Raw genomic sequence first — 24,239 nt, forward strand, 5'->3', positions numbered from 1 at the left:
GAGGATCATGGTAGTATCCAATGTATATCCAAATAGATCACTGAAGAGATTCCTCAACCAGATAGCCTCACAGGAGGCCATACTCGCAACAATGTACTCTGCCTCCGCGATGCTCAAAGCCACCGACTTCTGCTTCCTACTCATCTAGGATATCGAGGCAGAACCCAAAGAGATAATAAGATAAGATAAGATAATTTTATTAATGTCCAACGAATGACCACAAAGTAGTTCAATGGGACTGTCGGTTACATAAGGGGGTCATGCCCAGTAGGAGAACCAATTGGTCTCCTCAGAAAGACAAATGTTGAAAGGAAGATAGAAACTAAAAACGAGGCGGGTTGGGAAGAGCGTATGGAGCTCCGATCCCGGCCACGCCTGTTGATCTCTAGACTGCGTCGTAGTCTCACTGGTGAAGAAGACCTTGGGGACTCGGATGTGGGAGTCCGCTACTCCTAACATCCGAGGCCGAGAGAAAAGAGTTGTGGGTAGTTCAGTAAGGTTTGCTGGTTTGAAGCGAAGGGCGCTGGTTGCCTCCCATTGTGTTGTCTCTGTGATCTAATGATCCTGGGCCGCCTCTCGGGAAGATGCCTGGAACGGTTCTGTTGTTGGGCCCTCGTAAGTAAGTGGCCTCTCCTCTTAACTGAACGAGGGTCTGTCGATCTGTGTGAGCTGGATTGATTGGTACTCAGACTGGTTGATCTCTTAACTCCTCGGGTTGAGGGGAGTATGCTGAAGAAAGAGGTGATCTAACGAGTAGTGTTGGGTCGGACGGATATGCTCCCGATGCTTTGGAGTCTCCTGGATGTAAAGTGCGATGCATCTCTGGTCCGTGTAGCTGAAGAAGCTGGATAGGTTCTGTGGCCCTCTGAACAGACAGTGGTATCGACCTCTGATCTCATAATATATCGGACAACCAAAGATGAAGTGCCATTCGGTTTCCACCTCCTGTGTATGGCATAGCCGGCAAGTCCTGTCAACTCTCTCTATCTGGTGGTCTGTCTCTACCCGAAGCCTATGTGATCCAACTCTGAACTGCCCGAGGGGGATCTGAATGTCGAAGCGTGTACTGGGGGAAAACTATAAGCCCGTCTCTGATACTCAAGAAGTGCTCTGCATAGAACGCCATCTTTAGACGCAGGCCCCCCGGGGGGTTAATCCATGTGACCTGGATAAACTGCCTGTAGATGTCTTCCTTGATGATCTTATTTAGTTCCTGCCTGGGGGGGAGTCCTCTGGGGGCGTTCAGGGAATACCGAAAGGGGGGGAGATGATCTATATGGAGTCCCATTGCCTCGAGGAACTTCGAGACCCCTGTATACCAACACTTGGATTTTCCTGGTTGGGAGTGGTCGATGGCCTCAGAAGAGCAGTAGGCTAGATAAGGGTACCTTTCGCGTCCTTTCAATGTATCTGCGAAGCTCTGGGCTCGGTGAAGAAAGGAGACCAGTCTGAAGGCTGTCTCAAGGCGGAAGGGCTGTGCACCAAACTCGGCCAGTATGATTTGTTGTGGGATAGTATGCTTGCAACGGATAATACGTTGGAGGAGGAGGGTTTGGACTCTCTCAATTGTTGTCCAATCTGACTCAAGCAAGGAGGGGCCCCAAATTTCTGATCCGTACAGGACCGTGGGTCGGATCAGGGCATCCATAAGGCTCAACTTTGACGAGATGTCCTGGAAGTGATGGTGGAAACATTGTCTCTCTAAAATGGCTAGAAAGCCATACCCCTTATTGATCCGAGGTTGCAGAGCTGGTCGGATACTGAACCAGGGGCCCGAAAACTGTACTCCCATGTATGTATAGCTATTGGTAATCCCCACTCTCTCTCCCTTGAATAGAAATCGGAGATCTTGAGACTTCTTCGTCCTGTTGAAGACTATTACCTTTGTCTTACTCAGGTTCACTGTCAATTTCCGGAGATCACAGAATAGGGCTAATGCATCCAACTACCTCTGGAGACCTTCTGGTGATGAGGATAAGAGTGCAGTGTCATCTGCAAAGAGTAAGATATAGATCAAAACCTGATGAAGATAGCAACCGTCAGACTCCTGTATGTGTTCTCACAGAAAGGCTTCGAGCTCATCAATATATATCCCAAATAGGGTGGGGGAGAGTGGGCACCCCTGCTTAACTCCAATCATGCTCCGGATGAACTCAGATAGCACCCCCATAGTACGAAGACGGCCCAGGACAGACTCGTAAAGACGCATAACAACAGTCAACCGGGAGTTTGAGGTATTGGTGTCTTTGAGTCGTTGTAGAAGATCCTCTCTCGGGACTGAATCAAAAGCCTTCCGGAAGTCCACAAAGCAGCAATACACCTTCGAGGGCCGGTGGCGTGCTTCCTCGATCACAGCACGAAGTGTAAAAATGTGGTCAATGGTCTGATGATCTAGCCTGAAACCAGCTTGGCCTCTGGCCCTGAGATCTCTTTCTTCAAAATCGCCGGAAAGCTTTCTATGAAGGATAGTGGCATAGAGTTTTGAGAATGTATGACCCACCATAATTGTCATGTAGTTGTTGGGGTCCGAGGTATCCCCTGACTTATGGATGGGATATATAATATGGTGGGACCATATGGGGGGGAACCCTTCTTGGACCACATGGTTGATGAGATCTGCCAGGTATCCGACTAAGGGTCGGATGCCTTGTTTGAAGAATTCGGCTTGGAATCCTTCCTCGTCCGCTGCTTTGCTGCTATTCATCGCCCAGATGGCTTCCCTGACATCTTTATCGGTGAACAGGTGGCAAGAGAGGGGAGGAGATGTGACTTGGATTTGGGACTGTCTGGGAATGTCGTAAAGGCGGGAGGTGTGTGAGAACATGGAGACTGGGTCGAGATCAGCGGGAGGAGGTGAGCGTCAGGGGAGGATCTTGCCCCAGAATTGCTTGGGGGTATGGGTAAGGAGGGCGGAAAGCTCCCGTCTTTGTTGGGAGATGAACTGTCATTTTTTGTGGTGGAGGAGGCGACGGTAATTCTTTTGGATGGCAGAGTATGAGGGAAGGGACTGACGGAAGGCTTGGCGGAGATCTTGGTGGAGTTTACATTCTGTATCGTACCATTTGTTCATAGGGCAAGTTCCTGTCTTGCGGGAGGTTGAGGTGGTCCGAATGGAGTGGGGAAAGGATTTAAGCGCCGACTCCCAGATTGCCGAGGAGAGATAGTGGTACTTATCCGAAACAGTCTCGAGACGGGAGAAGTCATCCGTGTCGGGGAGGATTTGTCTGAGTGAGGAGGAGAAAATGTCGGGGTCGCCCTCATAAAAATGGAAGATGGTTCTACCCGGGGATCGGGGTGGGGGGTGGGTTGGTCGAGGGGGATCAAACTGAAGAGAAAGTGAAAGAAGTGCATGGTCGGCTAGAGGGATGGGTGATACGGAGAGATTCCAGATAAAAGGGAGCAGTGTTTGACAGGTTAATGCATAATCCACCACACTAGCCCGTCCTCCATGAGGCCTACACGTGAAGATGTGGGATTCTGGGAAGCGCGGGAGGCCGTTTAGAATTATCAGCTCATGTGATTCGCCCAACTGCATAAGATGTCTACCGTAAGCTGTGATGGGGCCCAGAGCATCCTCCGAGGTCCTCTGCAAGCCTACTGAAGCCAGGTCAACACCCCTAGTGCAGAACACATCCTCGGACCGGTCATGGAGTGGGACCTGCTGATCCTTGGTACGGGCATTGAAGTCCCCCATAATGATAATTTCTCCATCAGCTGAGTATTTAGTGATGTCTGGGTATATGTTGGTGAAGGGGTCCCTTTCTACACCGTCGTGGATGGCAAACGGAGATGTGGTTGGGGGGAAGTAACAAACTGCAATAAAGATATCCCTCAGGGGTGGGGCTCCAGTTTTGATTCGGATCCACATGTATCTGGCGTACTCATCTGTATTTGCCACTGTGACTCTGTCTCTGAGCTCGTCTTTGACTAGGCACGCTACTCCCCCTGACCCTCTGACCCCCCCTGAGCTCCTTGTTTCCTGTCTACATACTGAATGCCATTGGTACCCTGTTATGTCTGGGAGAGGCCGAACTGGGCTCTCGTGGGTCTCTGTTACTAGAAGGATATCTGCTGACTCAAGGGCGTCGTAGAGTAGCCCAGGTGAAGACCAAAAAGACCCATTTCCGTTCCAGCAGTGAATTGAAATCCCTGTTGTTCGACGCCTCCCCAGGCGGACCCGTCATTTGGAACTGCCTGATCGAGGTGTCCATCCTAGGGGGAAGGAGTCTCGAATGACTACACGAGGTTCCTTATGATTGCCCATTTTCCCGCTTGTCTTGCTGCAGCCACTTGTTCCCTAGCCTGTTTGAGTTCAGCCACCTGTGCCCGAGTGAGATCCTCATCAAGGAATATCCTGTGTGGAAGGTCGAATAGCTTCCGTTTAGCTCGAAGAGCATATAGGCGATCTGTGGTGTTATGGAATCGGATAAATAAGGTGGAGTCCTGTCCCAGCCAAGCTCTGTCTAATCTTATATCGGATATGTCGAGGGTGTCTCTCAAGAATCCTGTGGCCACCTCCATCGGATCTGCTGAAGAAAGAGGGAGAGGGAGACCTCTCACTTTGAGGTTTAGCTCTCTCGCTCTACGGGATCGTTCTTCCACGAGTTTGGCCTGTACAACTTCCTCTACTGCTGTGATAGGAGAGGATTTGTCTTTCCCCCGAACTACGTGTGCCCATGAGCTGATGTGTGTTTATGTTTCCTGTCTGAGGGAGACCTGTTGTGATATAATCTCCTCCTGCTTGTTCCTGATCTCCTGGATTTCTGCATGCAAAGTTGTCTCTGTGGGGTCTTCCTGCACTGATTTTCGAAGGGACAAGTTTTCCCCTTCCACAAAGGAAACTCTGTCATTGAGTGTGTTTACTTCGGCCCGGAGCTTGTCATTCTCGGTTTCAAGGGAATCTACCCGACGTAACAATTGTTTGATTTGAGATGTCCAGAAGGCGAAGTCTGACTCCATGGCAATGTCTCTGGGGCTATAGGTCTCTTCCGGTTGGTTAAGGCACTGGCGGAGGTAACTGGAAGGTCCTCTGTTGTTGAATGGGTTACTGAGGTGGATCTCGTGCTCTGGTTCCGTGTGTGTCTTCGGGGAACCCATATTTAACCTGTCATTTTAATCGAAAAATTTGCAGGAGCAGACGAGGGTTTGTAGGGGCCGATGTGAGTTAACGGGTCGACGCGAGCAGATCAACGCGAGCAGAGAGCAGATACGGGCCGAACAGAGAGGGTAGAGACGGGGGGGGTGACGTGCTCTTGCGGTCCACCACACTACTTACCCAATCAGCATTAGAATATCCATGTAGCCTCACATCTTCAACAATGTATCTCAAAATATTCTTGGCACCAATCCAATGTAAGAGATGAGGCTCAACCATATATTGGCTCAACGCGTTCACTACAAAACATATATCCAGTTGGGAGTTCACTAAGAATATCAATTCTCCTATTAGTTGATGACACTCAGTAGCATTTCCCAAAGCAGGTCCAACAACATTACCGCACAACTTCTTGAAGTTAAGCTCCATTAGGGTAGTCACGGGCTTGTAGTCCACCATACCGAATCTCTCCAATATCTTCACCACGTATTTTACTTGAGATAGGAAAATCTCTCCTGTCTTCTACCAGAATTCCAGCCCTAGGAAATAGTGCATCAGTCCAAGGTCCTTCATCCCAAATTCGGAAGCCAACTCCCTCTTACATTTGTGAATGAGAGGGTCTGCACCTGTCAGGAAGAGGTCGTAAACATACAACACCAGTATGAGAGGCTTATCATCATCAACCTTAAAGTAAAGGTTTGGATCGGCTTTGTTAGTGTCAGTCTTTCCAGCCTTCCTCCAGTGATCAAATATGCTCTTACAAAGTGATTTTGAAGTGTCAAGGTCAAATTTTGTCATTTCAGTGAGTCTTTAAGCAAAATTTGGTCACTAGGCATTAGGTCTAGGGTTTGCTTTCACACTTTTCAAAGTTGTCCAAATGTCAGTCCATGTCATCATTCAGCTGAGCCTATCATCATTCAGAGGGTTTCTATCATCATATTAGGTTCCATTGGGTCATGTTACACCTTATTCATGCTTCAGTTGTGCCTAGGCAAGGTCATTTCCCTCTCCTAGGGTTTTGAAGGCAATTTCTCTTGGATGGTCAAATCATCGGCAAAACTTGTTTCCTGATGTTCATACACCTTCCCCTATCCTTAAAGTACCTTATCAAACACTTCCCATCCCTTAGATCCGCCAAATTCCTCATTTTTGCACAAACCCTAGTTTCTAGCTACAACCTGGCAATTTTCTAGGTTGGGCATGTGTTTTGCCCTTTTGGACCCCTTCCCCTCACTCAATCTCTGAGATTCCACTTTCCCCTGCTTCCTAACATCCCTCCCTACTTCCAAAAATTTCCCCAAGAATTTAGAAGCCCCCTATTCCCTTCATTTCGCTCCATTTCGACAAAATTCCTTGTTTCACACATCGGGACAAGTCGAACTCAAATGATGTTCCAGAGCAATAAAAGATGAATTTTGGAAAACTGAGAGAGGTTTTTGTCCACAACATGCCAGGGAAGAAAAACCTCCTTCACTTTTTGCATAGGTGTCATGGTTTTAAAGAAATGTCAAAAATACTGGCGAGAACGAAGGTGCTCCAAGGACGATTGGCCAAAGCACAAAAACGAAGGAAAACGCCCGATCCAATCCAAATTTTGGCCAAAGCCTCTTTGACTGAGCATGGTACTTGATTGGGGACTCCCAGCCCAAATTTCAAGAAATTTGGAGAAAATTTTGTCATTTGTGAATTTTTTATGCCAAACACAGGTTTTCTCCATTAACGGGTCTCACCCCCCGCGCGACCCTTCATCATGGCAACTCCATTTTGAAAAAACTCAGCATTTCTAGATTTTTCATGAGAAGTTAGATATGCTCATCAATGGACTTGAGATTTTATGAAGTTTTGGGCCTCCAGAAAGTCAAAAAAGGAGCAAAAAATGACTTTCTGCCACATTTTTGAGTTGCAGAAAGCAGTCTTGGGAGATTGCAATTTTGGAGGGGCAAATGACCACCAAATTCATAAATTCCAGTTGGGTTGGAAATTAGACTCACAGGCCTTTCCAACAAGCCTACTCTTGCTCAATTTGGTCACCTAGAAGTGCCCCAAATGTGGTCCCAAAGGCGCGTGACCCGTCAGGCAGATGCGCGCGACCCGTCAGGCAAACTTCTCCAGATTTCAGTGTACAGCTCAGAAAAATGCAGTTTGACCCTGTTTGACTTTTTGGGGTGGATTATTATGTTCTTTGATGTAATTAATGTACTTTTATGACACTTTTACTCTTATGTACCTCTTCTAGAATATTCATTCATGAAAAAAGGTGAAAATTAAATGAATGAATTGGTTTCCTAGCTTATAGAGGCAAGTTGTTTTGACTGCCTAGATTTTAGTGCTCAGTTTAGAATTAGTTGAAACAGCTCCTAGAAGGATGAGCTCGACCCCTAGAGGCAAGGGAAGAGGTTGGCTTGCCTATATTATGTATTTTCTTAATCATTTTCAGGGGTTGGAAGGTTGGACTCTTGAGGGAGAAGCTATCATTGTATTATTCACTGTATCTCTGCAATTTTTGGCTAAGGAAGACCAGGGTTTTGCAGTCCTTTTTGGGATTCTTATGGTTACATGTATTGATGGTGTGTTTCTCTATGTACCTGTAAGTGTGTTATGTGAATCATTTCCTTTCTTTTCCTTCTGCACATTAAACAAACGAAGTGTTAAAGTAAGAATTCAGTCATGCTCTGCTTTTAAGTTTGTTTAATTTCAATGTTTTCTACTGTTTAAGGAGAATTCAAAGTTATTGTTTGCTCTCCTTAACTCCTCACCTGTCATTCCTGATCATCCACCTCAAATCAAAGGCATCAATATTGTCTCCTACCTCGCCCCAAAGAACCCCCTGCAGAAGCTGTGTCCAATCCCCGCACCCAAAATTGCCACCCCCTCAATTTGCCACCAAAAACCCTAAAAACCCCAAATCAACCCTTTTGATCAGTTTACTAGCCTAAAATCAGGGTTACTCTATTGGTCATCTCGCTCATTGAAGATCTTTACTGAGATAGACCGGAGAGAGCCCTCTCCAGCCCCGTAGGGCTAGCTACAAGGCTAAGTGGTTTGATGTTGCCTTGAGGTTTACCTTTCTCAGCTTGAGGTGAAATTTCAAGCGCTAACAAGCTTTACTCCTAGTGAATCCCAATTTCATCAAGTAGCTATCGATCCTCTCATACCAAGCTCGGGGTGCTTGCTTCAGCCCATAGAGAGCTTTCTTCAACCTGCATACGTGAGATTCCCGATTATGAATCTCAAACCCCTCGGGTTGTTACACATACTTCCTCTTTAATCGAACCATGCAAGAACGCAATCTTGACATCCATCTGATGTAGGTTCCATCCTTGCGAAGTAGCAAGGGTTATGATCGAGCGGATGGTGGTGTATCGGGCAACAAGTGCAAATATCTCATCATAGTCTATACCTTCCTTTTGAGAGAAACCTCGAGCATCAAAGCGTGCCTTATATTTTTCAGCACTCCCATCAGCTCCATGCTTTGATTTGTAAAGCCACTTCGAGGTGACAACTATTTTGTCCTGGGGTCTGGGGACCACATCCCAAACATCGTTCTTCATGATGGACTCATATTCCTCATTCATAGCATTCTTCCATACTTGATGCTTCACAGCTTCTTCGAACGATGAAGGCTCATTTTGAATGATGGTGCTCATAATGGTCAAGTATCCCTGATACCTGGTTGGCTTCTTACTTTCACGGAAAGTCCCTTTGGATGCAATGTGTCCTTCAGCATCATCAAGTGTCCCCCTAAACCATGAGGGCTAGAAGAGGAAGGCTCTTGCAAAGGGGGATCAATGGGATCCATAGGTTCTTCCACATCGGGCATCATCTCATCTTCCTTCTCATTCGACTTCCTAGCATTAGCTTCTTTAGTTTTCCTTAGAAAAAGAAGATTGTCAACCTTGCTAAGAGCCATATCTTCATCAAAGGTGACATCATGACTAATCTTGACTTCCCTTTGACCAGCCACATAGATTCTATAGCCCTTAGAATTTTTGCTATAGCCCACGAAGATTACCTTCTTTCCAAATGCACCCAATTTACTCCTTTTCTCTTTCGGCACATGAAAATATATGGGACTTCCAAAAATTCTAAAATGAGAGACATCAGGTTTCTTACCAGTGAACATCTCTTTGGGAGTCTTGGAATCCAATGCTTGATGAGGACATCGGTTTTGAACATATACGACGGTATTCGCAGCTTCGGCCCATAGAAATTTCGGAAGCCTTTAATCATGGAGCATGGCACGAACAACTTCCACAATCGTACGATTCTTCCTTTCCTCCACACCATTTTGTATGGTGTTGTGGTCTCCCTCTTAATGCCAGCCTCTTTGCAAAATTCATGGAACTCATTGGATTCATACTCGGTTCCATTATGAATCCTTAATATCTTGATCTTCTTCTCAGTTTGATTCTCGATCAAGGCTTTGAAGTGACAGAACCAGGAGAACACTTCGTCCTTCTTTTTCAAGAAATATATCCAAGTCTTGCGAGAATAGTCATCTGTAAAAGTGAGATAATATAAATATCCTCCCAAAGAGTTCACGGGCATCATACCACATATGTCGGAGTGAACCAACTACAAAATATCGAAGGTCTTGCTTTGGCTTGACGAGAATGGTCCCCTTTTGAGCTTTCCTTCGGCACATACCGGACATCCACCTTCATGCTCTATTTTGAACTCGGGCATCCCTGTCATCAAGTAGATCCTTGTAATGAAGGTGGGAAAACCTTCGGTGCCATAGTTCAGACTGAAGAGATGTGTCGCAAGACATGACTCCTAACAGACTTCCTCCAACTTGATATAAAGAGTCAACTCGAAACCCAAGAGTGAAAGCATCTTTAAAATTCTTTTTCCACAGATGTACCTCGCCATTGATGAAGGCCACCTTGTAGCCTTTGTTTTCCATTGTCGAAATGGAAACCAGGTTTTCTTGAGATTAGGTACATATAGTACTTCTTGCAAATGAATTGTGTTACCTTGATTTAATTGAAGAGTAACCTTCCCTACACCCTTTACGGGATAGGTGGAGTTATCTCCAAGAATAATCTCCAAGTTTGTCTCCTTCTCTATCAGATTAGAGAGAGCTTCCCTGTAACCAGTTAAATGCCTTAAGGCACCACTATCAATAAGCCAATTTCCCAACAAGTCCAGAGGAGAGGTAGTGGAGAGGGCCAATATCAGATAATATTCACCTTGTTTATTGTTAACAACATTTGATTCATACCTGGAGTTCCTTGCTTTCTTGGAGGGTTGACCACTTCCTTTATTTTTGACCCTGCCATTCCTTTGATTGTGGTTGGAGTTGCCCCAGGAGTGATTTTGATCATCGTCATGAGATGTGTCCTTCCTATTTGGACACTCCCTCACATAGTGGCCAAATTTATTGCAACCAAAGCATCTTCCCTTTATTCCACCCTTCAATCTGGCCTTTCCTTTGAATTTAGACCCAGAATTATTTCTCCTTTTAGCATGAGAGGAGAAAGTAGTGGGTTGCCTTTGCTTGAAGGCATTTCTTGCTCTACATCCTTGTCTCTTCTTGAATGCATCTCGCCATCAATTCCTCAAATCCCGAAATTTGATCATTGTTGAGAAGAGTGGTTCCCATTCGGATTGGATCCCTCCATGAGCAGTGATAGTTAGTTCCTTGTCAGCAATGACTTCTCCAATTGATAGGAGATCATTCTTGATCTCAGTGATCCTTAAGAAGTAGGATTGAATATCCTCGTCTTTGCCCTTCTTAATATCCTTTAGCTTATTCTTGAGGAACAAAACTTGATTTGCATAACTAACTTTAGACAAGCTTACCAGTCTATCGTAGATCTCCTTGGAGGTGTTTAGCTCAGAAACGTAGGCCACCAAGCGCTTATCAATAGAGTCCCAGATGATCTTCTTCGCTTTGACTTCACCCTTAGTGTACTTGTTCTTTGTAGCAGTCGGTGCATTTGATGGAGGCTCTGTAATTTTGCCTCTCACATAGTCCAACACTTCCTGCTCTTCCAATGTTAGATCAAGAGACATCTTCCATCTGTGATAGTCAGACTTCTCACGAAGCTTGTCTTCGGCAGGGAAGTGTGATGAGGAACCCATGAAGCCTTTTGACTTTTTCCAACTGTCTTCAATGATTGCTCTTGCTCTTGCTTGGGCTTTGTTTTCACCTCAGCTTTGATACCATGTTAAATTATGGTATGTTCTATGCTTAGAGCAATTTACTTCAATTTCTTCTTAGTAGCCCAATGTCAATTCTCAATATAGCAATCACATTAACATATAAGTAAAATGTTGATAGAACATAAATAAAATCGACAAAAGACAAGCCGAGACAAGAGACACAAGATGTGGTGGCTAGCCAGGGACAAACCCGAATGCGGGGAAACCCTTTGATCAATTCTTTTATATTCTTCAATAATTCAGTAGAGAGAGATAGTACAATATCACAAATCTGTGGTTTTATATCAGCAGCAATATAACACCAACTAGCAAAGTCAAAGCTGGTCAAACAACTCCCAATTTGACCTCAAGTCAACCTTGAAGAACTTGATCTTCAACTGCAAAGATAGGCAGCTCAAAACAACCCTCGGTCAAAATTCAACCAGCAATCAATGAACAATATAGCTTGCGGTCAGCCCTAACTAGTCAACGCTGGTCAACGTTGGTCAACGTGTCACCCAAAACAAAAATGCGCAGTTCAGATTTGGTCAAAGCTGGGTCAACGTATTCTCCAACAACTAGGTCAATAGTCAGCAGCCCTGCACTGGTCAATGCAGCCCTAAAAACAGAAATCCATCCTCCTTCTAGCATGTGTGAGAGATCAACTGCTCCTTTGCTTGCCCAATCAGATTAGGAGAGAGAAGATGATGAGATGAGTGATGGTCAAACGAGGCACAATGTCTCCTTCCTTTATATGCAACGTTGAGGTTTAGCTGGGGGTGTGCCACACACTTTAATTTGCTCGCCGACTTTCACAAATTGTCAAGAAATACAAATAAATTCATATCTCCATGAATATATGTCGGAATCAGATGATCGTTAGATCAATCCTACACCTCTCAACGAGAGGAATCCAAGAAAAATATCAGCTACCATAAATAAGATTACCCACATGGAGTTTGGCCCTAGTTGCCAATTTTAACAGTTGAGGGATAGAGGAAGTCAGAAAAGATAGACTTATGTTGTTGAATTGAGATTGGAAGGCTTATCATCTAAGGAAAGGGTTGGAGGCATTTGGGAGGAACCTCATGACATCAAGGAAAAGGTTGTAAGGCTCTTCTTTATCCTTGAATTAATACAAATGAATCATTTTTTCCATTGTATTGTCTTACTGAAATGATGAATGGTTTATAGTTCTTTAGATATTCATTAAGGCAATTTCAATTTCTAATCTCCTTGATCATTAGATTAAGCTTGTTTGAATTGTTATGTTGCATATGCCTTTGATCTTTCTTATGTTTGTGGTTGCAGGTCTTTTCAAGCATTGAGAAGCTACATCAAGACAAGTAGGGATCTTCATCAAGCATTTCACAAATAGGTGAGAGGCTTATTAACCCTCTTTTATACTCATAATTCAAACCAAGTAAGCTTAGGGAAAGAGTTATTTAGTTGTCTGTTTTTTTCTAGTTTCCTTTAGGATATAGGGAGCTCGCTCTTGTCAACAAGAGGGATTTATCCACCTAACAAATTGGTGACCATACTGGGGAACGTTACCGTTCTCTTCTCTTTTCTTGGTTTTGCTTTCCGATCTTCTTTGTCTAGCTGGACTTGAGTCTTAGAAAATTTATGATCTTTCAGATCCTTTTGGTTTGATTGCTTTCTTTTTATTTTTCTTGGATTTCCCATACGTGCACGATTTCTGTTCATACATAGAGCGTAGATATGCACAAATTGTGCGTTAAACAACTTGCACATGTGCACTAGTTTACACTGCTTAACTGTGCAATTCCTAGAAATTTAAAAAAAAAATTAAGTTTTTTTCTACCCAAAATCTGAATTTTGGTTTCTGAAAGTGTCATCATATTTGTTTCAGTTGTCCCATATATTTTTGAACTTGTTTGAATGCTTTAATAAGTATTTTTGAGAAATTGGTCCCTTTTGCAAAATTGGTTAAGATTTTGTATAGCTTGTTTGCTGATTGATCAAAAAGGGATAGGTTGTCTTTAGCATTACTGTATTCCTATCTTTTTCTGTCAAATATACCAGACCCATTATCAATCTTGCTTATTTATGAAGAAATTCTGTGTTTAATTGCAAATTAGGGTTTCTCATAAATTAGTGTGTTTTATGAAGAATGGCCGCCATTTCTGAATGATTAAAAACAATTTGTTTCTTTTCAGTTTTGAATTCCTTCATAATTGCACTTTTGGTACCATTAGGAAAACTACATTTTTTCAACTCTTGTTCCTCTTTGTTTTGAAAAATTCGAGTTATCAGTGATAAAGGATGTTTTGAGTTTGTTTGTTCTTTAGGTGAATTTGAAATATTAGTTTATTTCTGCCTCTGTATTGCATTCAATGTGGAATTGGATTGCTGGTGAAAAGAATTTTAAGTTAAGTTTTGAGTTTTGCATTTTTTGTTTGAAACAAAAATCAAAGAAACTCTCACTTTTTCGTATATAGGATTTCATTGAACAATAGATTACAAATTGCATGTTCGATTGCATTAGAATTTCGAGTCGAGTCATAATATCATTAGTTTCACTCTCATTACCTATTGAGTAAATAACAACTTAATAACACAACATTAAATAAAATCAATTAGTATTTTACATTTTTTAGGGCTCTTACCACCTACAGTAGCTTAAGTGTAGGGCTTTGGAATAGGGAAGGAAGTAAACTTTCCAAAGCTACAAACAAATAATAGAATCTTGAGTTAGGGAGAGAAATCCAATTATTTCAGTTTTGCTCTGGGAAGCTCTTCTTATACATGAGTTAAGCACGAGATCATGTCAGATCTGGTGAAGTGATCGTACCCACTTCATTGGCTATGATAGAGTGATTTTCACGTATTACAACGGTGCCGAAAGGTACTTGGGGTCACTTGAAAGTAAACCTCCAATTAACCACACTAATGAGATTTCAAGGGGATTGAGCTTTGTTACTCTGCCCTTGTGTGTACATCTGATTTACGACTGTCCCCCCAGGTGAAATTGTTGTAGTTGGTAAACTTAGTGACCATAATCCTAGGGCTCTACCTAAGGTGACGGCAAAGGGAAGGTCCTGTTGTACTTGGAACAAACGTTAACTAGACTCACTTGGACTTTTTGGAGGGTAATCTTCGCTCGAGATGGCATAAGCAAAGTTACTTGCACCAGACTGTTTCATTAAGTAGGTTGTTAGGGTAATTGGTTCCAAATGCTCATATCTATAAAAATTTTCACTTTGATCTCTGCGACGTTGGATTTCATCACCAACTAGTAAATATTGATCTCTGTGAAAGGTGAGTTTGTATGGTTTGAATTCCTAGATTTATTAGCGCGTGTTACTTTGTTTGTTTTTCACTTTCTAGAGACTTTAGGTGTAATTTTGATATTGTGTCAATTATTAATTCAAAAAATTCATCGTGGTTGAATTACCAAGACAATCACGTAGAATGTTGGGTCAACCCCCTGAATATATGCCGAGTAAGCTAGAAAATATTAAAACTGAAAATGAAAATCAAAAGGGTCTGGGACTATAGATGAACCTGAAACTTATATTATTATAGAATATGATGTAACAGGAACTAAAATAAATCAACCAAGAACATCTATTATTCTAGGACCTGAAGTAATAGAATCTGAATTCGATCAACCTCAAACACTAGAATCACACTCAGAAGTAACTGATCCAATAGTTACCGAAATTATTCAATCAGAATCAGATACTGGCGAAACTATGGACTCTCAATTGACCGAACCAGATATTGAAGAACCTGAGTCTGACGTTTCTGGAACTAAATCACCTTCAGCTGCTTTAGCCCCTACTCCTCCACGATCACCATGAGTAAAACTCCTTATTACCGATAGTCTACCTCCTAGTCTTATTAGTATCGAAGAACTTGCTTCTGACGAAGAGGAAGAATCGCCTAATACACCAGTTTTTACCAGTGACCAGACTGATTTTCAGGAACTTCTCTTTTCCTCTTTTCGACCTGACCCTTGGTATTTTATGCCTTTGAACTTTTTAGGTCAAGGCATTCCATGATACACTACTCCTTATTCTATTGTACTAGGTTTTGATTATTCTAGAATGATTTCTGGAGCCATGCCGTTAGATACTTCTATGTTTTCTACTCCTCCAGAATCAACTTTATATGGTGGCCCATCAGTGCCCCCTAGATATCAATCTCTTTCTGGGACATATTCAGGAGCTTCTCCCTCAAATCAACCTTTAACTATGTCAACTGGGTTAACTGATCCTACACTTCAGGGCTTGACATCTGATCAATATATAAACATGATTTCCAGAAATGTAGGTAATCCTCAAACAAACCCATAGGTAATTATTACCAGCTTGGGGGGAAACCATCATATCCTCCTCCAAGAGGACAACCTTTAGTTGGAACTTATCCTACAGGTGGAGGGCAACCTCCTACTGGAAATTATCCACTTTATGGTCAGGTCCCTCAAGCTGGTTTGGGTCAACCTGTTGTATCTCAACCCATTGTTGGTACTTTGTTCCCTGGGATGAACACTATCTGGAATTCGTCATATAACCAACAACCATTGCCAGTTGCTCCTCAAGTGCCCAATTATCAACTTGTTCATTCGGTCGGACAACCTATCCATCAAATGCATGTTCAAGGCATTCATGTTCAAGTCCAACAGCCTTTTCAGGGTAATCCATCGACACATGTTCAACAACCATTGCAGCAACTTGTCCCGAGTACTCCACAAACCCCGGTTCAGTCTGTTGTGAAAACATATGTTCAAAATCCAGTTACGAGTTCACCACAAACTCCCATCCCAGGAGTATCATAGGTAATTGTTCCCATTACTTCTCAAGTAACGGTACAACCAACTACTTAGACTATTCCTCAGGTATTTTCTTATCAAAATCTTTCTACAATTCAGTCTATACCCCAAATACCTATGGTGCAGTCTAGTATACCGTATGTGCAAATGTCGTTTCAAGGGCAGGTTCTGCAAGGTCAACCTCAGAGTCAGTTTTTTCAAGGCCAACCTTTTCAAAATCAATTCTTCCAGGGTCAACCGTACCAGAATCAACCCTTTCAAGGACAGTTTATCCAGGGTCAAATGGGTCAGGGTCCTTTCCAGAATCAACCGTACCCCAATCATACTTTTCAAGTACCTATTCAACTGCAATATGGTATGGCTCATCCTGGATATCCAGGAGGTATGCAAATTCCAACTGCTCAGGCTATTCCAAGATATCCTGGGTATCATCCTCCAGGAACAGGACTCGTCTCTCAAGGTTATCAATATCCGCATGTTATAGACATTTTTGTGCCTTACAGCATAGAGCATGAAATGTCAATAATCTAAGGGATCCAAAGTCCCTAAACAAGTTGTTCTTACCCTTAGAGGAACAAGGTCAGCAAACCACAGCACTGCAAATCAGTTCTCCACTGAAAAACACTCAAAAACAGGTCAGTTTTGGATCATTGCAGCTGCTCCACTAGGCATCTGCACTGCATAGCAGGTACAACAAAGGCTACCTGCGTTGCATAGCAAGTAGAACAAAGGCTACCTGCGTTGGGCGTACTTGGACATGTGGAGGAATCTTTTTCTCAAAGTGCCAGTGCCCAGGAAGCTTCTAAAAAGACACTTGATGATAAGATTCGCCTAATGATGAGTTAAGAGCTTCTAAGACTCCAAGTGGAAGACAGAAACTCCCAGTGAAGAACTGAAGAACAACTGGAGTTGAAGAGGACAACAAGTCACACATCAAGCTGACTTATCTTCACTCCAAAACTCTATATAAGGATCTCATCCCATGGGATCTGGAGAGGGCGGAATTTAGTGCAAAGGATTGCTGTTGGTTTACAGTTGTGAGCATTGGGTGATTGCTTGAGGGAGGTGAAGAAGAGATTTCTCTCCGTCGGGAAGGTGATACTGGATTGGACCTTTCATGGTTGTATCACCGCATGAACCTTACTTCCATATATTAATAAAGCATTTGAGGTTCTTCTATTCGCATGTGTTTCAATGGTGTATTGTCTTACTTGCGTCTTTGATTTATGCTAATCCTTGAATCGATTATGAATGCATGCCTCTTGTAGTTTCCTTTTCTTGTCTTATTTGTAGGATCTCGTGTAGCTGGGCCCGTGAAAAGACTTGGATCTGGGAGCAAGCGACAAACAAAGGAGATTGGATCGACCATTTGCGCAAGACATCGGTAAGTGGATCTCTTCCTTCTATCTCTTGCATGTCATAAAGAAGAAACTTTAGATAGCTTTGCTTTCAGCTGTTGCTAAGGAACTGTCACCCTTAGAGTGGGTTAGGGTCATTCCGAGTTGGATACTTTCCCCCACAACAGACTGGCGACTCCGCTGGGGAGCGTGTCTTGTTGGTAGCTTGTGTTTATTGCAATTCATTTCTTAAACAAAGGGAGTACAGAATTGAACTGCATTCGAGTCCTTCGAATGCAAAGTAGAGGGCAGCTACTCTAGCCCAGTGCTGGGCATGTTTATGATTTGAAGAGCTAATCCACAAGGACTCTTTTAAGCTCTTTGTGATAGTGTTCATCTTCCTTTAATCATCCTCTAGAGTATACTTGACTGATAGCAACTGATTTGGCCAAAAACCATTCATTTTTGAGCAAACTGTGAGCCGGAATCTGAGAGAGACGAGAGTTGTCTCATCAGTGCAGCTGCCACAAAGGCTACCTGCACTGCAACGCAGGTCCCGTAGGGGCTACCTGCGCTGCATCTCAGATTGACAGTGCAGCACCTGCGCTGATCCAGTTTTGCCTTGTGCAACTGGGATTCCCCACTGTCTGTTGCCCAGTTTTTAGTATTGTTTTTGCAGCTTGTTGTCAACCTGTATACCCAGCTGAAACCACTTCTCTTTGCCTTCATTCTGCCTCAGTTGTATGAAGAAACCGTGATTGTTCTTATTGTATTTCTTGCTGTCATTCACAGTTTCCCATAGCGAAAGTGAACTAGTCTTGCTATGACCTCTTGAATCTAGACCTGTGAGAAAGTGTCGTTGTGATTCTAAGAGCTAGTTTATTGCTGTTCATAGCTGCTTGAACATTTGCTTTCGTTATATGGTTCGAATTTCTGTATTTCTTGTGTTGAAACGAGTGAATCTTAAGGTGTTCTTTTGATTATTGGACATAAACTTGTTTGCTTCCGCTTGAAATCGAATTCGAAATTATACAACAGCTTTCTTTTTGTAATACATCAACATTAAGGAAGAAGAAAAGAAATACTCTCATTGTGCATGTGCATTTTGACAGTTTGCATGTCGATTTAGGAAAGTGCATCAGTGTGTGCTCTATGATCTGTTTGAAAAGATGATGTCTTTCTTTTCCTTCAGTAGTTAAGGTTTTCATAAGTTGAAAGAATTGAAAAAGCTTGCTTATCATTCTTAGACTGCATTTAGGAGTTGTCTCATACATCACGTGGTGATCCGTAAAGGCAAACTGCTAAGCAAGATCAACCTAAAAAGAACTGAATTTATCTAACAACGCTTTGAAACATAACGAAACACAGTAGAGGTCTAGGTAGAGACGTGAACCAGCGTCATTAAACATAGTGACTGTTGATCTCTACGAAGGTGGGTGATTCCTCCTGAGGGACGATAGCACTAATACGGACTTGTGCCCCCGCGTACCATCGCGTATATTGGGGGACCCCTATAGGAACAAAGCCTTTACCCATAGGAAGCCATGTCGGCCGCCCTACTGATCGCGATGCAGTGAACACAGCATTCACGAAGATCGACCACTCGTACCGTAAAACGTATTCTGTGGTTTCACGAAAGGTTTGGCACACCCTTGCCTAGAACTCCAGAGTAGTTTCTTTTGGCCTTTTTCAAACTCTATAACTGAAAAATTCCATCCGAGCATTTGTCACTTCAGGCTCGTTAATACATCGAAGGAGACTAGAGTCATCTTTAGCTTTTTCTCGACTCTTAAAAAGTGAAAAAGCAAGTTGTGTCTTAAAAAGCGTCGTCATATAAAATTCATTCTAAACGGAACATAATCACCCCTTATTCCTACGTTGATCTTAAGGTTGAGAACATGGAACACACCAACCAAGGGATTCCACAGCATGGGACCCCTAGCCCTTTCTCCTCTTGGGGAGAAGTTGGTGCGCCCCACATGGCCACATTGTCGCTTCCAGGACTGACAATTGGCTTGCCAGTTTGGCTATTCTCGACCGCTGTAGTTCAGACCACCACGGTTCCTGAACAGTCGATTCAACAGTTAGACCAGTCTAGAGCTACCCTCCAGCCTTCCACTTCTTATGAGCCTTCCTCCGATCCTTCTTCTTCGAAAGGTCAAGCCACCAAAAGCGGAGCTCCCATAGAAAAGAAGAAGGAAAAGAAGAAGAAAGAAAAGAAGCAAAAGGAGCCAAAGGCGCCTGGGGGCAAGCAAAAGGTATCTAACGAAAACCCACACATAGCACGGACCGGGCCCAAATCGCCATGTGTCATATGTAGAGGGAACCACCTCCACCGTGATTGTCCCAGTATTCCCCGGATACTAAGGGACTGGTCCCCTCGTTTGCACAGTTCGGAAGCGTCAACCTCTGACAACCAGGTTGAATGCTTACCGTCGACCAGTGAAAGTGAAGGTTCTAGACGACGAAGGGGAATGAGATTCCCCTGCGAACTGTGTGAAGGCAATCACACCCTTCGCCGTTGTCCCTTTTTAGATGAAGCAAAGAGAGTTTTGGAAGATCAACCGGTTGCACCGTTGCTACTTCCTCCTGGATACCAAAAACTCGCGCCAAGTCCTTCGTTGGTCGAAAATACAGCTGCCCCGCTCATAGGGCCGGCTGAAGTGTCAGTCACTGAAAGTGAACCTACTGAATCCGGACCGGACGAAAGTCCAAAGGTCGAAACGGCAGTTGACCCGGTTCTCCCTTCAGAAGTTTCATCTTCAAATACCACAGTCACTGAGGATTCATCTTCAGTTGACACCCCCACCGAAGAGAGTAAGGATGACACCGTCCAGGTTCTCTTCATCAACACCGATTCTGATAAACATCAGGGCAATGTGCCCACTCCTTTATCGCAGGAAGGAGCGTCGTCAGGATCATATTCGGCCGTATATTCGGTCCCACCACCAAGCAACCTAGTTGTGTCCTTTGATTGGAACCAACTAGGCAGACCCCGGTTACCAGCTAGTATACCATTTAGAATTATAGTCCAAATATACAAAATGGTGATGGCTGGAACTATCATTGATGAAGGGGCGTCTGTGAGTATCCTGTCCTCTATTGCTTGGAAAGCACTGGGTTGCCCAGCGCTTTTGCCCGAGACAAGGCGTCTCTCGGGTTTTGACAGGGGAACCAGTCGACCATTAGGGATTCTACCTAATGTGCCTATTACCTTGAAAGGGAAGGCCGTCAAGATGAATTTGATGGTCGTCCAAGGACCCTTGGATTATAACCTACTCCTTGGATGGGACTACATATATTGCATGGAAGCAATAGTCTCCTCACTCTTTTGAATAATGTGTTTTCCATACGAAGGAAGAATGGTCAAGCTCGTAGACCAACTTTCATTTCCGGGATCACGCATCGCAAATAGTCACATACCTATCCTGAATGGTCTATTTGATCAAGAAAGGTCTCTACCTCCGGTGCTTCTTCCTGATGAGCGCGAGTGATTCGGGAAAGGAAGGCCGGAACCCAGGGGGCATGCATCCTGGTCGGCTCTGGAGGCAGAAAAAAACCTTGGGTGTAAAGTAGAATTTCCGCGGGAGAATATGACTAGTCCGTACCCCATCCCCCCCTTCATCTTTGAGAATCTTCCTCTGAGCCATCTTCATGGAGAAGAAGGACAAGAAGACAAAGAGAGAGATGGGCTCTCAGAAGGGGTAATTGGGATTGGGGTTGTTCTAGAATAAGATTCTTTTGTTAAAGTTATGTGGGAGGACGGGGGCCCGTTACTCACCTTTGTCTAAATAAGTAGGCTCTGCCAAAGAAGGGGATCCGTTTGTGGCAGCAAGTAGTAACCATCTTTGGATAAAAGGCAAGCCTCACCCATTAAAACAAATGTTTTAGAGGATAAGTAGGGGCAGCCTCCAAAGAAAGAGATTCTATTGCTGCAACAAATTGTAACCATCTTTGTGTATCCTAATGATAGACATCGCCGAAGAAAGAGTTTCCTTTGTGCCAGCAAATAAAACCAATCTTTGGGTAACCTGAAAGAGGTAAGCCTCCCTCAAACCCACCAATGTTTTGTCTATTGAGAAGTGTTCTTCTCTTGTCGCAAAGATCAGTTAAAAACTGGGCTGACGAGAAGACAAGTACCGCGTAAGACCCGCTAAAAATAACGAGAAGACAAGTATCGTTAACATTAGGACTGACAAGACGACAAGTAGATGAGAACACCCAAAGAAAAACATAAGTGGAGGAGAGGAGGGGCAACCTTGAAATTATACTTTATACCTGGGGGCATGCAAACCTCTTGGAATGCAAGCACGGGCGGCTATTTTGTTTTTAGTTTTTTAGGTCCTCCCTTTAAACCTGTAGGTCTAACCCGTTAAACTCGTAGGATTAGCCGATACCCAGCTTGCATAAAAAGAGGGTATGGGGCAAAGCGCAGGAAGATGAAGCTCTTTAAAAAATAGGAATCTTCCATGAGACCTTACTACTTTATGACTGGTAAAAACGAGCAGTTTTGGCAAAGTTCATGCTCGTTAAAAAATAAACGCAAAACCGAGCAGTTTTCGCAAGAGTTCATGCTCGTTAAAAAATAAACACACATGTGAGCAGGCTTCCCCCCAGTGTTCAAGCTCATTCAGAAAAAATGAACCGGTAAATAACCATTTGAGACCGTAAATTCATTAGCCATAAAAGCCTTGGTCGTGTTTGTGCACCGTCACCTCCACTTTTCCTTTGGCCGATCATTCACATCCACTTGATTGTTTACCTATTTTGAGGAACAGCTGCAAAGAGTGATCCCATTTAGCCATCCTTGTAATACTGTCGTGATTGGAAAATTCCAACCTGTACCTGGAATCTGCTGCTATCCCTGTTTATCACTCGTTCCTCAAAATACGAGTCTTCTTTGAGCTCTTTTCACTGACTCGTAAAAAATGAAAAGTTTGCCAAGTTTTGGCCTTCCAGCTCGTTAAAAGGACCGGAAGAGCTATCCCTCCTCTAGATTTTAATCTTTTTGGACCTGAGGGATTATTGCACAAAAAGATCGAGCGCTTGTCTGGTTCGGCTCGATAAAGATATCGAACATTCATCCCTTCTGTATTGTTTTATACTTTTTCGGACTTAAGGGATTAGATGATGAAAAAGGACCCCTGGAGTCTACTTTATGTACCCTTTTCAGACTCTCTAAAAATGAAAAGGACCGAGTTGTCTTTGTCGTTGGGCTCGTTAAAAATGTTAGATAGTGACAAACTTGTCTTTAGACAAGAACGAGTTTCCCTATCGCTAGGCTCGTTAAAACATAGCGATGGGCTTGCCCAAAGGGCAGGTTATAGATCAAGCATATGTTATCCTCCTCAAGCTTGACAAAAATAAAGAGGTACTGGTCAGAAATGACTGGGGAAAAATTGGGAAGAACCTCAAAGCTTAATGGTAGCAAGTCGCTCTTGAACATGACACTTTTGGCCTCCGTAAATATCGGGTTGGGTTATTATCATTCACCGGTCCCTTCACCATGGTCTCGCCATACCATCCATACATGGGGTAATGCTACCGATCCATCACATCAGTGTCGTTATATGTTCAAGAGATGTCATTCAGAAAGTGTCAACCGGGTCCCATCCACTACCATACATCATCTTTCATCCTTCCATGACTGCCACCCTAAATCATATTTCACAGATCGTTTTCACCATCATCACTAGCTCCGTTCCGTGTCACTGATGTGGGATTCATTAAGGCCCTCCTTTGACGGATCACTTCTTGTCAACATCAGCTCATTATCCAAGAAGTTGATCTAGGGACACCCCCTCAGTACTTTGAAGCTTGCATGCCTCAATGGCAAGTTTCTCACTCCCGGCGATAGGTATACATTAATGACCTTCGACCAGGAGACTTTGTGTGGTGTTCGACGCCAGATCCTATATTCACACCACGTGAATTGTGCTGCAGTACCTTGAGGGTCATCATCATTATCGGTGATTCCTCTCGCGCTTGTTAACAGTTTACATTATTGACTGGTAATCAAGCGATGTCTTTCCATGTTCGACTTCAAGAAATTCTCACATGGATCGACTTGTACTAGAGTGAAGATCGGACAAGTTTGAAGACCCCGGATCTAGTTTCATCCATCCGGGCTGCGATATATATTCAGGAGATAAAAACATAGACATGTGCAGCAGATGAGCATCCTACTAAAAGGATGATAATTAAAAGCAGAGAATTATCCGTCTCTTATCAGACGATCGTCTGTTTATGTACGACAAATGTATTTATAAAGCTGATCATGGGAAATGCCCGCATCAGCTAGATCATGAAAAGAAAGTATGAAAAGATAATGTATTGTATTGTATTTTGTTACAGGTCACCTCCCGACGATTGAATGAACTTCGGATCCTCCTAATAAAGCATTTCACCCGATAAACGACCTCATACTTTAGGGGGCAACTGTTATAGACATTTTTGTGCCTTACAGCATAGAGCATGAAATGTCAATAATCTAAGGGATCCAAAGTCCCTAAACAAGTTGTTCTTACCCTTAGAGGAACAAGGTCAGCAAACCACAGCACTGCAAATCAGTTCTCCACTGAAAAACACTCAAAAACAGGTCAGTTTTGGATCATTGCAGCTGCTCCACTAGGCATCTGCGCTACATAGCAGGTACAACAAAGGCTACCTGCGTTGCATAGCAAGTAGAACAAAGGCTACCTGCGTTGGGCGTACATGGACATGTGGAGGAATCTTTTTCTCAAAGTGCCAGTGCCCAGGAAGCTTCTAAAAAGACACTTGATGATAAGATTCGCCTAATGATGAGTTAAGAGCTTCTAAGACTCCAAGTGGAAGACAGAAACTCCCAGTGAAGAACTGAAGA

At 43.5% G+C, this 24,239-nt stretch overlaps 1 protein-coding gene across 1 annotated transcript; it reads right to left on the minus strand.

The window, feature by feature from the left end:
* Positions 1 to 2,059: 2,059 nt before the first annotated feature.
* On the minus strand, positions 2,060 to 2,503 carry LOC149260184 (secreted RxLR effector protein 78-like). Its single transcript, XM_089457214.1, has one exon. The coding sequence runs from the start codon at positions 2,501 to 2,503 to the stop codon at positions 2,060 to 2,062; it is 444 nt and encodes a 147-aa protein (XP_089313340.1).
* Positions 2,504 to 24,239: the final 21,736 nt, after the last annotated feature.

Source organism: Pinus tabuliformis, chromosome 6, assembly GCF_031772625.1.
Source record: "Pinus tabuliformis cultivar Carrire ecotype Pingquan chromosome 6, CPIR1, whole genome shotgun sequence".
In the NCBI taxonomy this organism is placed as follows: Eukaryota; Viridiplantae; Streptophyta; class Pinopsida; order Pinales; family Pinaceae; genus Pinus; species Pinus tabuliformis.

What these genes read in the sequence shown, in the direction of transcription:
- LOC149260184 (XM_089457214.1), bottom strand. Translation starts at nt 2,503, where the DNA reads ATGGTGGGTCATACATTCTCAAAACTCTATGCCACTATCCTTCATAGA.